The 14,650-nt window shown below is 46.0% G+C and overlaps 1 protein-coding gene across 1 annotated transcript in view; it reads right to left on the bottom strand.

Moving 5' to 3' along the window:
• Window positions 1-8,163, bottom strand: part of NLRP9 (NLR family pyrin domain containing 9) — a 44,824-nt gene extending 36,661 nt beyond the window's left edge. The window contains exons 1-3 of the mRNA XM_003802884.1: window positions 7,887-8,163; window positions 2,595-4,143; window positions 1,285-1,446 (exon numbers count right to left, since the gene is read on the bottom strand). Coding sequence (XP_003802932.1) covers window positions 1,285-1,446; window positions 2,595-4,143; window positions 7,887-8,163 — 1,988 coding nt within the window. The remainder of the gene's footprint in view (window positions 1-1,284; window positions 1,447-2,594; window positions 4,144-7,886) is intronic.
• Between the last annotated feature and the right edge of the window lie 6,487 nt (window positions 8,164-14,650).

The raw sequence follows: 14,650 nt of genomic DNA, 5'->3' as shown, positions 1-14,650 counted from the left end.
TTACATTAGCCTTTTCATTTCCAAATGAAGTTACATTAACCTTTTCATTCCCAAATGGATTTACATTAACCTTTTCAGCAGCCAAAAACAGTATGTTCTCTTCCCATTCTCCCACTGTTCTCTAGCTTGCCGTGCACTCTTTACAAAAATCAGGATATTTTTAAAATGCTGCGGGACACAGGACAAACTGTTGAAAATCGGGACTGTCCCACCAAAAGTGGGACGTCTAGTCACCTTAGATTTCCCCCAAATCTAAGCTTCAAGACACCACATCCTTCTTTCAACTTAGCAAGATGGGTCAGGGGCATTAAGCTTGCTGTGTTAACTCTTTCTGTACAAATATATTGGCCAAAAATCAGACATGTGGTCACTGTTACCAAAATAACAGGCATAAGGTACTTTGGGAGCATGGATAGACTTAACCACAGGACAGTTTAACCTGAAGAGAATATTTAAATTTAGCCTAAAATCAACAAGCTTGTAAGAGTGAAGATAACAGCATAGCCCAGGCAAATCAAGGTAATAAAAAATTCAGGAAATGGCTGTACTTCTCAACTCTTCTAGTATATTATTTGTATAAGGGTAATAAGACTGTTACAAGGATTAAAAGAATATGAAGGAAATATTGCACATAAAGAAACAAGTGGTCTGCAAAAGAAATGGTTTATAAAGGTTATATATTATGGGGGGGCACAGTGGCTCATGTCTATAATCCTAGCACTCTGGGAGGCTGAGGCAGGCTGATTACCTGAGCTTAGGAGTTTGAGACAAGCCTGAAAAAGAATGAGATCCTGTTTCTACTAAAAATAGAAAAACTAGCCAGATGTCTATAGTCTCAGCTACTTGGGAGGCTAAGGCAAGAGGATCTCTTGAGCCCAGGAGTCTGAGGTTGCTTTGCTGTCAGCTATGATGATACCATGGCATTCTACCCAGGGCAACAGAGTGAGATTCTGTCTCAAAAAAAGAAAGTTTACATATTCTATGTATTTATTTTTATTATTTTTCTCTTTTAATAGATTCAAGGCTATTTTTTCTCATCTGTCCTGAATACTCTTCTTCCTCTTTTACCTAGGAAACATCTATTCTGGATCTATTGACAGTCCATGCTTCCTAACAGGACTTCTCCCTTTCCAGATCTCCAGCTAGACTTTATTTTATATGTTGCTATACTGGATACATTGGACTGCAGCTCTGAGTTTATGCATAAGTCTTCTTCAAAAAGACCAGAATAGAGAGGTTACAACTCTGCTATTTCCTTAAAGGACAAGTTAACATGAAACTTACGCCAACAGTTCAATTTTGCAAATGGGCTGAGCCAGTGCTTTGCAGAGAATCTCCATGGAGGCATTGTCAAAGCTGCAGTTTTCCAGGTCTAGCATCCAGATGTCCTTGCTGGCATGGAACACGGAGCAAAGTTCCCGCCAACACATGAGCTTCTCATTGTGGCTAAGAGAGAACAAAGGCTGTGATTCTCTAGGGGCTTAAATTCAAGATGTTCTCAAGACAGGCAAAACACCTAGGCCTGAACAGGAAGGTGGTCAGCCAGGTAAACTGAGTCAACAGAGCATAGTGGTTAAGAAAGTAGACCCAGGCAGGATGTGGTGTCTCATAGCTGTCATCCCAGCACTCTAGGAGGCTGAGGTGGGTAGATAGCTTGAGCTCAGGAGTTCAAGACCAGCTTGTACAAGAGGAAGACCCTGTCTCTACTAAAAATAGAAAAACCAGCTGGGTTTTGTGGTGGGCACCTGTAGTTCCAGCTACTTGGGAGGCTGATGCAGGAGGATATCTTGAGCCCAAGAGTTTGAGGTTGCTGTGAGCTATGATGATGCCACATTACTCTATCTGGGGCAGCAGAGTGAACCTCCATCTCAAAAATAAATGAAGGATGGAAGGAAGGAAACAAACTCAGGTAGCTCAGGTTTAAAAAAAAATGTTGGACCTTGAGGCAAGATCCAGTGTTGGTTGAACCACTTATTAGCTACGTGACGCTGGCCAAGCTATTCAACCTTACTCCGCCTCCATTTCTTTGAGGAGAGAATACTTGATTGTTGTGTGAACAAGGGTTGATATTTGGGACCTTTCAGTGAACATGGACCTGTATCTGAAGCATTGTCATGGAAGACAGCCTGTATCTGACAGCTGCTGTGCAAATTAGTAATATATAAACTTGATGGGGAGAATGAGGCCAAAAAGAGGGAAAAGGCACATGGGAAAAATGAAGAGGACATCAGGCACAAATTTCCAAGAGCCCTCTCCTGAGAGGGTCACTAGGAAATCCATATGTGGTATGGAGGAAAACAAAGCATGGTTGTGACAATAGTAAAAACTGCCTGCCTTGTAACCTCACATCGGCCCTGTGAAGTGGATACAACTTTTATCCCTCCTTACACAAAAGGAACAAGTTCAGCCACAGTCAGGCAGTGGACAAAGCTGTGCCAGGGCTCCCAGGGAAGTCTTTCTGCCTGCAACATCCATGCGTTTAAGCACAAAAGTGTCAGGACTCATCGAACACCCATTGGACACTAGCACAAACTACAACTTGGGGTGTGCGTTTGGGGTGTGCATGTGGGTGGGGCAGGGTATTTCAGACTCACCGTGAGCTGGGTCCAGAGACCTCTGGAAAGATGTGCTCTATACACAGGCGGAGTTTCTTCAAATTTCGACAATGCTGTACGCAGAATGAAGCTACTACCAACTTTTCCATGTTACCAATATAAACAATGATGTCTTCAAAGAGATCCATCACTTCTATTATAAATTCTTGGTCCTGGGTTTCAAATAAACTATTGAACAAGTCTTGGAAATCCACCGTCTCCTCCTCAGACCCCCGTTGACTTAAATCTTTCAGGCACTGGATTATCTCCCGCTTTATGTCTTTGGACAGGAGAAAACCAAGGGATGTTTCCAGCATGTTGATGATTTTTTTGGTTGAAATTCCAAAGACAAATATCCCCAGCTGGGTCAGGTGGGTCTGATTGTGAATCATACTTGCTGTTATAAGCTGGGTGACACTTCCAATGGCTGGGTTGGGATCATCTTTTGGATGTTGGAAAAAATAAAACAAAGCAGCACAAAACAGTTGGATATATAGGTGATGGAAGGTCAAGCGGTCACCATTCCTCTGGAGAAGCCTCATGGCCACCCACATGGAGATGTCAGATTCAGACATCCCACTCCTCCTGAGATCCCCAGGGCAAAAGACAAACGTGTGTGTCCACATGCCCTCCACGGCCAAAGTACACAGGCTTTTTAGTCGGACTCTACTCAGCTTGGGTGGATTATTCCCACTTCCTGCTTTGAATAAACTTGTTAAAAAGGACACATACAGAGCAGTGGTGCTTTGAGAGTCAACAGCAAGGGCTTCCCCCCTCTCTAGCTGCCCCTTTATGCAAGTGCCCACCAGCCAGCAAACCAGGGGGTTTTGGCATAATGTTAACAGTGGTTTAACCTCTTTCACAAAATTAAAGGCTTTCAAGGCTTTGCTCTTCTCAGGGATGAAGTGGAAGAAATACTGCTTCCTCTCATGCTGGGAGAATCCTGGCAGAATTATGGGCTTTGGGTGGTGCAGGAATACATAGTTCCCATGCATGGTCTCTATCCCTAATGCGATGAGCAGAGAGGTAGCCGGAAGCATCTTTTTCAGCAGCAAACTGCCCAGGATAATTTGTATTGGCCGTCGCTGTCGCCAGTCATCACATGAGTCGGCTGTGGGGTTCAAGTCAAATTTCATTTCCTCGAAGCCATCCAGGATGATCAGGACTCTCTCCGGTTGGGACAGTGCATCCTCCACAGTGTCTAGAGATCCTTCCCCACAGAGGAGCTCTGCTAAGCTTGTTTCTGCGGAATGGTTCATCTCGTAGACATTGAGGAAGAATACAAACCTGAATCTGTCCTTCCAGAAGTTTCCCTCTGCCCATTCCAATGTCACTTTTCTTAAAAGTGTTGTCTTCCCCATTCCCTCAGCACCATGCAAAACCACCGTGTGGGGCACTGTCCCCTCCGCTGTGAACACCTCCTGCAATACCCTGTACTCATCCCTTACGGTTTGTTTGTAGAAATGTTCAGGGACAGTAAGACAAGTTTCTTTTTCCCAGAGGAGATGGAATTTTTCCTTCATGAGCTTTCTGTATGGGTTTACCGTATCTGAGATAAAGAGAAGATAATATGAGACAGTTAAAATAGTATACTTCTTTCTTATTCCCCAGAACTGCTCCCGTGGGCTTACTCAGATGAGCCTGTACAGACTGGTGTGTACTTCTGACACCCAGGCTGAGCAGCTCAACCTTGTTAGGACCATAACCTATTTGATATCATGTTCATGGAAGCACGTGACCCAAACTGGAAAACCAGCTCAGGGTCGCAGGCTGTGGCAGAGTTCAGAAATCGTGCTTCTAATGGGGCTAGGATGGCATCTCTCCAACACAGAAGCCATTAGCACCCTTGTTAATGGGGAACCTGCCAGGAACCCAGGTTGAGAATGTTACTTTTGATTCTACACAGTTCATTCTGTTAAAATTCATTCTATTCCACTTTATAGAAAAGTGTTGACTTCATGTAACTTGACTGATTGAGACTGAAGAATCAATATTAGAGCCAGGTATCTATTGCATATATCTGTCTAAAGTGGAACCACACAGCCTAAGTAACTTCCATTACACCAGGCTGACTGTACTTAATCTCAGAAATGCTTCCCTGAACCAACATCCTTTCAACCTGCCTTTACTGCACACCTTTCATGCTCAAAGCAATGAATTGAGGGAGGTAAAAAAAAATACAAACATAAACAAGGACTATACCTTGCAAATTAAAGAAATGTGCACATGATAGGCGACCTAAGACAGAGCTACAGACAAAGATAGCACAGGACATACTGTATGTAGGAGGAACCCAAAGATTTCTCCAGGACAGATGGCCAAACTGCTCCAGTGAAGCACTCAGTAAGGACTCCCCATGTCAAAGGGCATTTCTATGGCCTTTAAGCAAGTTGAGGTTTTTGCCTTTTTTTTTTTTTTTTTGAGACAGAATAACATTCTTTTGCCCTGGGTAGAGTACCAAGGCATCGCAGCCCACAGCAACCTCAAACTCCTGGGCTCAAGAGATCTTTTGCCTTAGCCTCCTGAGTAGCTGGGACTATAGGAACCCCCTATCCACACCCACTTAGTTTATCTATTTTTAGTAGAGATGGGGTCTCAATCTTGCTCAGGCTGGTCTTAAACTGCTGAGCTCAAGCAATCTACCCACCTTGGCCTCTGAGAGTGCTGGGATTATAGGTGTGAGACAGTGTGCCCAGCCTAAACAAGTTGAGATTTGAGAAACTTCAGATGATCTTAAAGGAGCCGAGGTTCAATTTCCTAATTCCTTTAAAAGCCCATTTCTGGTTTATTCCACATGAATATTATTAGAGTTCTTTCTAAAAGGCAGATTTGCTGATGCCAAGGACAGCTTAGCTGCCACCAAGGACTCCAATTCCCACCTTCGTTTCCTTCTCACACAGAAGTGAAGGGTCCTCAAAAATGCTCCTCCTCATTGCTCTTGAGGAGGACAACTGTTACCCACAACACACCACACTGCTTCAAGCATCCTTGACTGTTCTCATGCCTTTCCCTTCTACCTGGGCACATTTCATTTCTGAGATAGGAAATTGTTTTCAAGCGCCACCTCCTTGCTACCAGGTATGGCCATGGGACTAAATTCTAGTCACTGGATTGTGAGTAGAAGTTAAATGTAAATTTTCAGCTCTTGCCACAAGAATTTCCTGGGCACAATCTGCCTGATGTTTCCCCCACCACCAGCTTCATGCAGATAACCAACAGCCTGGTCATGCAGTATTTTTAAAATCAATTGATACAGCTAAATTCTTTTTTTTTTTTTTTTTTTTTTTTTTTTTGAGACAGAGCCTCAAGCTGTCCCCCTGGGTAGAGTGCCGTGGCATTACAGCTCACAGCAACCTCCAACTCCTGGGCTCAAGCGAGTCTCCTGCCTCCGCCTCCCAAGTAGCTGGGACCACAGGCGCCCGCCACAACGCCCGGCTATTTTTTGGTTGCAGCCGTCATTGTTGTTTGGCGGGTCCGGGCTGGGGATTTGAACCCGCCACCTTAGGTGTACGTGGCTGGCGCCTTAGCCCGTTGAGCTATAGGCGCCGAGCCATATACAGCTAAATTCTTATAAGTTTCTAGCTTTTGGCCTGATAGAATGTGAGTGCAAATATCAGATTAAGAAAAATGCAATCCTGGTTCTTTAAAAAATCACTATCCTCAAAGAGACTATTATCAAGAGACACTAAAATCATCATTATTTTAACAGTGTTTGTGGACTGTCATCATGGAATAAATAAAGCCGCAAGACTTATTTCTATTCTGTTGTAGAAGGCAGGAAAAGCTGAGAATGAAAGAGGGAACAGGATTTGTCTTCCTCTGGGGAGATTTAGAAATGTCTGCCTGGAGACATCCTGAGGCAGTAAATCTATATTTCTCTCTGAAAGAAGGGGGGGCTTGTCCCCAGCTGCTACAGGGGGTCAGACTGTCTGACTGCCTGGGTTGCTCAGCCATGCTGCAAACCCACAGTGTGCCCCACACCCACAGTGTGCCCCTCATTGACCTGAGCTCACCTATATGGCACTCCAAGACTCAGGGAAGCTAATGTGATCATGGAGCTCATATTGCCTGTAGCTTTGTGAGTACTAAACTTTCTAAATTCATCTAGTGTTCAGTCCTTACAGAGTTAGTTTGTCACTTGCTACTTAGAAACTACCTTGCCAGCAAATACCCTTAAACACTAAGCTAGGGGTCTATAAACCAGGAGTCCTACCTCAGTATAACTGTACTCTGTGATATTTTAGGACTGTGACAACCCATCTGAGTGTCAATCTACTCACAAGAATGGAAGGTCTGCTCCCACAGGTGGAGGCATTTCACTGGACAATAGCAGGTAAATTGGGCTGAGCACCTGCAGCTCTTATTGCCTTAATTAAAGGTGAAATAAATTATGAATCTTGGCTAGGGCAGTGGCTCCCACCTATAATCCTAGCACTCTGGGAGGCTGAGGCAGATGGATTGTTTGAGCTCAGGATTTCAAGACCAACCTGAGTAAGAGAGAGACCCAGTTCTCTAGAAATTAGCTGGGCATTGTCGCAAGTGCCTGCAGCCCTGGCTACTTGGGATGCTGAGACAGGAGGATCACTTGCGCCCAAGAGTTTGAGGTTGCTATGAGCTAGGATGCTAAGCACTCTACCCAGAGTGACAGAGTGAGACTCTTATCTCAAAAAAAAAAAAAAAAAGTTCCCTATGCTACCCAGGACATGAGCTCTCCAGCATTTTCTCAATATAGTAGAATATCTGTAAGTTGACCACCCAGTGGACTGTAACCAACTGGTCAACACATGGAGGTGGTCAACAAAAGGAACAAAGCCAATTGTAGTGATATGTCCGTGGGGTGCATGTGTGGTCTCTGAAAATTAGGTCAACTTAAGGAGGTAGTCAGTGCACAGAGGTGGTCGGCTAGAGAGATTCCTCTATATTAGGGGTCTGCCTAATCCCTGGCACTGTATGGTCATCCTAGAACTCCATCCCAGTAGACTTGGTGATGCAGCCACTTGCCCCCAGGTTATCTCTTGCAATAGAAGTGACTCAGCTTGGGGCCTAAAAATGGGCAGACACTCCTGAAGGGAATAGTATATAGGAGGCCTATCCATCCCCGTCTCACTGGGCCAGTGGTGCCTGAGCTGACTCCTTAACTCTTCTGGCTATTTCTGAAGCTCCTATCACTCCCCGACACATTCTCTCCTGATGGGGGCTGTCATACATTTGGCAGTGACACACCTTCCTGACGAGAAGCTCTAGGTCACCCACCCCACTCCGAGGGTCCCTGTTCCTCCATCCTGCACTTACTCATCTCTTCTTGAGCCTTAGTCCAGAGATCTTTGCGTCCAACCTGCAGGAACAGGTTGAGTGTCACATCCCATGCCTGCTTTCCTGGGTAGTGCTTGTCCAGCAGCCTGGCCACCTCTTCTCTGGAAGCCTTCTTCAGTTCTGGCCAGGGGATTGGCTTCAGTTCAAACTTCAGAGGTTCTTGCCTGAGGAGGTCCTTGAATTTCCAGAACTCATCCTTTCTAAGCTCTTCCAGGTACCACAACAACCCAAAGTCAGAGAAGAAAGACTCGGCCATGGTGTCTTGGGACTGAGAGCCCAGGCTTCTCCAGGGGACAAAAAATCTTCAGAAACAAAGATCCAATACCTGCAGAAGGACAATACAACTACAGAGGTAAGTCTCAGCAGGTGTAGTGCTCCCAAATGACCGAAATCAGGCACTTCTGGCATCACCCACATCTGCCCAATTCCCTCCAAAAAGAAGCCTGGTCCTCCCCATACTGTCTACACTAATGCATGCCAATTTGGTACTAGCAACTAAAAACATAACTGACATGCCATCAGACATCAGGGTGATCCTATCTGCTGTGACCATACCAAAGCTTTGAGCTTCATCAGTGGAGTTGAAGTAAAAGCTGGGGCATTTCTGCTCGTGTGCCCTCTGCCACGTATGTGTCTATAGGGCACTTCCAAGCAGAGCCAAATGTGGATTCTGGGTGATTGTGAGGACTTCTTCATCCCTCAAAAGACAACAGTTTCTGTTCTCACTCAACTTAAGTGATGAATACTTATAAAGATCAAAAACTTAAAACCCTTTCTGATCCTATGTTGGAAAACGTCCAACACATCTGTTGTTCTTGTTACTGTGTTGGTTGTCCCACTCCACTGGAGAAAATGTGCAGACAGGCCTTCCTGCAGGCGGACTCTGATTGTTTAGCTTGTGAGCAATGGAAGGAACAGAAATTCAAGAAATGGCTGGGGACTGTGGCTCAGGCCTATGATCCTAGTTCTCTGGAAGGCTGAGATGGGTGGATAATCTGGGCTCAGGAGTTTGAGACCAGCCTGAGCATGAGTGAGATTCTGTCTCTGCTAAAAATAGAAAAAGTAGCTGAATGTGGTGGCAGGTGCCTGTAGTCCCAGCTACTTGGGAGGCTGAGGCAGGATGATTGCCTGAACCAGGAGTTTGAGGTTGCTGTGAGCTATGATGCCATGGCATTCTACCCAGGGTGACAGAATGAGACTGTCTCAAAAGCAAAAAAAGAAATTCAAGGAAGAGGGTAAGAACATCATTCAGATGTGGGGTGGATGTCCTCATGGAGGGTCCTTAACACCTCTCATGTTTACATCATGTAAACTTGAGGGTCTTGTAAGGATGGTCACGTTTACAGTGAATACAAGAATTATTAACTTATGGTTTTTAAGTAAGGCCTAAAATCTGTCTCTCCACCTGCTTTGTTTCTCTTGCCAGCCGCCTCGCCTTCCCCCACCCCCACCCCCAGATTTCAGTTTTCATAAACCATGGAAAAACCCAACAGACTAAAAGGAAATGTCAATTCTTTTTCTGTATGTTTCCCTGGCTCCTTTTGTCTTTCAGAATTTGTTCCTTTAAGCCTCAAATGGTTCCTGAGTGTCCTGGACAGATGAACATTGGAATATGAACAGTCAAGCCTCAGGATTGGCAACACCTGGGAAAAGGTCTGTCTGCATGCTTACTGGAGGAGAAACGTACATGGCATTCACACAACACCTTATGAATTCAGCGGCAATTACCTTCCTTTTCCCCTTAAATTCAGCTACCCGCTGAACCTCAGGGCTGCCATCCTTTCTTTGGGATGTCACCTTGGTCTTGCTCCTTTTCTCTCTCCCACCCCGTCTTCCCCTCTCTCCCTCCTCCCTGCTCTCTTCTCTAATATAAAATAAACTTATGTTTTTATATCCTAATCTTGGCCTAGAGAAATTCTTTTCTTATTCTGTGCTCAGTACCAACTGAGCCACTGAGCTTTTCCCACACCTGTCAGTACCCCCACAGCCACTGTGTACTGCAGCCATCTGAGGTTCCTGCCTGCCCTGTCACACTCCCCCCCACAGATTATACCACCTGGCTGACTCTCACTACTCTACCCTCCTGGGCAGACAAAACAAACGTCAGTGATGAAGTAATTCACATGGCATTTGTTGTAAAATCAAGACATCCTAGAACATCTGGGGAGGGGGGCAACAGATGAGTTCAAAGTCAGTCAGCCTAATCACAAGGTCTTACATTTAATTCTCTCCATTTGCCTTCCTCTTCCTTTGTAATCTTCAGTGCCAAAGATTTACTTTTTTCTATCCAGGTTATGTGAATCTCACTATCAGAACCAACAGACCCATCAAATCTGAAAAATGTACCTTTGACTTTTGATATTTTCACCGTTTTCCCCTAGTTCTCCAACACCCATGCCTCCAATTCTTTAGGTCTCCAACTCAATGTTAGATAAAAATATGGAACCTCTGTTCCACAGGAAGGGTCCTCTTCTCTCACCTAATCTATAGTTGGGCGGCACAGAGGTTTAAAAAGTACAAGGACTGGGCACACAGTCTCTCTGCAAATGTAAATGCTTTCCCCTACAGCACATCCCTGACAAAATAAGGCAGCAAATGCGGCCATAGCTGGGGCCTTGGTCTCTGTCCTTTATGTGTTCCAGAACTTCAGTAAACACCCAGAGTTTGGGAAACAAAGGAGAAATAAAGGCACAGGCTCTCACCTAATCTGGCCCTTCCTCCCCGCTGGTGCTCAACAAAGAACAGGTGTGTAAATAGCACATAAAAGGCCGTGCCCGAGCTCTGATTGGCCATAGACGGCCTCCCTTCCTATTGGTCTGCAAAGCCGTTGATGAGGAGACTGTGGGTGCTATGAACCTGTTCAGGCCTGTTTGTACCTCCTCAGGTGTGAATGATGCTCCTCCAGGCATTGCTGGGAGTTGCTGCCTGTGGGCTATCCCTGTGGCACTATTAGTAGCCTCTCCCTGCACTATATAACATCACCTGAGACTTCTGGGGACAATCTTCTATATGGCCCCTGCTAACAGGAACCACCTACTTGTAAGTGGAATAGCTGACTTCCCTGAACTTCAAGCTTCCCCAGATAGGTGTTTTATGCATCTTCTCATCTTTCATGGCAACACTTAAAAAGGAGCATGTGTACAGGATGGAACCAATGATTGTTCTTGAACAAGTAGCCTTAGCTATAAAGATAAGTTAGAATCTGCAGGTGTCTATTAACACCATATTGTGCTCATCATTGTATCCCCTGTGAACTCTGCCCCAGTGTTATCTCCATCATCTCTCATGTTAATTGAAGGATAGTGATACAAGGACCTTGCAGCTAAGGGCATTTCCTACAAGATCTGATTTATTTCCCCTTACCACCTTCTTTGAAGTAGATGGTGTTACTGTTCCCACTTCAAAGATGCTTGAGACCATGAGGGTGGAGGGTGGCATTGAGACCATGACTGCTAAGTCAGCCAAAATGTTTCCATTCCTCTGTGGTGCTCCCCAGTCATTGTGGATCCCCAGGGGGTTAGTGTTGGCTCACTGGGCAGATGTAACTTACTTTTGCCTAGTGAGACTGAGATCAGAGCCTCAAGGAATATTTTTCTTCCCAGGATCTTGATTTTTGTTTAACTCACCCCATCAGAATTCTGCTGTAAACTCCTCACCCTGTCACTATCCTCAGACAGGACATGTCCTCTCACTCTCTAGAGGACACAGGGCCTGCTGGCATGGAAGGCTGTATGCAACTCGGCACTGGGCGTGGAGTGCCTGGCTTTGCCCTACACCATCTATGTGGCCATGGGCAAGTGTTGTCCATCACTTAATTTCCCTCCTCCATGAAATGGAGATGGTTATAAAATAAAGATCATGAAGATATTAATGATGATGGGGATGTAGTGATGAAGATGATGGTGGTGGAAAAGGTGATGGGCCAGGCCTGAAGGTTCAGACCTGTAATCACAGCCCTCTGGAAGGCCAAGGAGGGAGGATAAATTTGGGTTTTCATATTATGCAAAAATGTATGTCATAACCTCTCTAGATCACCTAGAGAGGTTTAATTTGGAACTCATTTCTTCCATAATTAAATCAAAATATAATTGGATTAAGAGGGGCCTGGCATGATGAGGGAAGGATGAGGCCCTTTCTAGGAAATGTCTCTCCTCAGAGGGTCTCTCTGCAAACCCCATCACCGAGGAGACAGCTAGAAGCTGGAGGAGAAGCTGGCAGAAGAAAGGTAAATTTGATCTTATAAAATTGTTTTCTTATCAGAATCCTGCAAAGGGCAACATGAAAGTTTCATCTGGGGCATGAGGGATATAGCAATCTGTCACATGTTGTCCAAAGTATGTGTGCACAGCCCAGGCACTTTGGGACACAGGGCCTTCTGCCCAGGGAGCAGGAGACAGGACTTAAGTGTCCAAACCTAAGCTGGGAAGTGGCAGGGCCTTCATTTTCCTTAATCAAAGTTCAGTTTCAGGGTCTCTCCAATGTGGAAATGAATTGGCTTTTCAACCACTGACTTATTCACCCTCTCGGGGCCTCCACAGTCAGATGGAACCAGTCAGGGAGCCAAAGGGTCTCTGATTCCAGACCGGCACTGGATATAATGTGACTCACATGCATAATGACACTCTTTCTAGCAGCCATGGTAAAGAGAGCAAAAAGAAACACACCAAATCCATTCTAATCTCCAAAGAGTGTTATCGTAACATGTAACCAATATGAAATATTCATGAGGTGTTTTCAAATTATAACTTCACAACCTAGTGTTCTTTCTGAACTCACAGCACTTCTCAATTCAGAGAAACCCTGTTTCAGGGGAGTGACAGCCACATGTGGTTTGTGGCTTTCTGTGTGCACCTTGATGGCCAAGTGCCAGGGATAGCACAGGTAGGAACCTAGCATCTTCCAACTATAAGGTCAGAAGGCCCAGAAGCTTCACTGAGAGTCATATTTCTACCCAGGCAGCAGCTCACTTTCAGAGAAGTGAGCAGGTGTCCTGTGTGCCTGGCCTTTCTGGAGAGCCCCATGTTCCTGCCCTGTAGATATGTCTGCTGTGTTGGCTGCGTCAGCTCCCTGCAGACTAGCCCCTAGAGGGGTTAGTCAAAGCAGTGACTAAGAGGAACGAAATGAAGACAGATCCCCAGCTGGGGAAGCTGATCTCCACCTTCGAGGACCTGGAGCCTCACCTGAGATCTGCTTTGTAGATGAGCCTGAGGATACTCAGATTCCAAGATAAATGTCTGCCCCCTAGAGCCTTCCCACTGAGTAAAAGCAGATCACACCTGCAGTGTGCACACTCCTCTGAGCTATGGTGGTTCCCACCTCTCAACACAGGTGAGAAACACCTGGAGACATTTAAGGATGGGTAAGAATGAGGCTCGCCCTGGCCACATGTAGCCCTTGACCACTTGAGACATGGCTGGCTCCTCCCAGTGGACAGGATATCTTGTAAATGACACATGTGACTGAAATTATTCTCACTGGCTTCTGTTCATGTTTTTGAATAGAGCTACTAGAACATTCACAAAAAAATCTGTGGCTCTCATGTGATATTTCTTGGGCAGCACTGGCCTGGAGCTGGGATGTCCTTTAAATCACCTGAGGACGCTGTGATGTGCACGTTGTGACCCTACTGTTGGGGGCTTTCTGGAGAATCTGAACTCAGCAGAAGCAGCTAGGCCAGTGTAACTGACCTATGCAGCTGTGTGGGGCAGTGAGTCCTTGCCCAGTAGACTACCCTGAGCTAGGGCCCAGAAATGCTCTATTCCATAGGATGAGGTGATGAGCACTGTGGTGACAGGGTCCTCTCAGCACACAGAATCCTGGGCATAGGGGGCCATCTCTGCAGGTGAAGTCTAGCCACAGAGGTGGCCCTAGCATAGCACTGTTCCTTCCCACATTGGCCAAGCCAGGCTGCATGACCTGGTGCTGGATTCCACACCTCAGGGTGGCTCTGGATCGTTGGGAAGTGGCTTAAAGGAAGGGGTGCGATCAGGGTGAAGTGTCACAGCCCCATGCATGTGGGATGTGCTGACATCAGGACACTATACAGATCCACAGTTCCCCAATCCTGTTCTCCTGGGAGAGGACATAAGTCTTCACCATCCTCCCCAATCCCTGTCCTTATCATCATATTTCCTTATCATGTGGGAACCCCATGCACCCGCTTTTGGACCTGGCCTGGTCCATGGCACCAACTGTGAGCATGTGCTCCTGCTCCAGAGCACCTGCAGTGAGATAGTGACACCTGATGTGGGTATGTCTGTCCTGACAGCCCCTCTGGGCATATTATACTTGTCTCTCACCCACTTCCAGGGAGCCAGGTCATCAGGCAGTGAGTGAAGCAACTGGTCACTGATGCTGAGGACTTGCTCCTGAGGCTCACGCTGGCTCCACTTTCAAGGTCACGTGGGGACAAGCAGCCCTGTGCTTGATAGGTGGGAGTAGACTGTCAGGGTGAACAGGGGATGGGGAACCCTCAAGAGCCACTCACGTCTGAGGGTCACTTCTCTCTTGAGTGTCAGCCCTTGCACATGCTGTGTCGGAGCTCCTGCCAGCATCCAAATGTGTCCATGTGCAGGCCCAAGAAAATCCCTTCTGCTGTCTCAGCTTGGAGGCAGTGACACTGTTCATCTCCTAACTCCTGGCATTGTTATTGCATTTTGTTGGAATTCTAGGAAAATAAGAGCGTGCAGTATAAATACCTAGCCACAAAGGCACAATGGGGAAGACAATTGCAAAGTATAATG

Source organism: Otolemur garnettii, unplaced genomic scaffold (genome assembly GCF_000181295.1).
Source record: "Otolemur garnettii isolate 467f Iridium unplaced genomic scaffold, OtoGar3 scaffold00264, whole genome shotgun sequence".
Classification (NCBI taxonomy): domain Eukaryota; kingdom Metazoa; phylum Chordata; class Mammalia; order Primates; family Galagidae; genus Otolemur; species Otolemur garnettii.
This window is presented reverse-complemented; position numbering and strand designations above follow the sequence as displayed.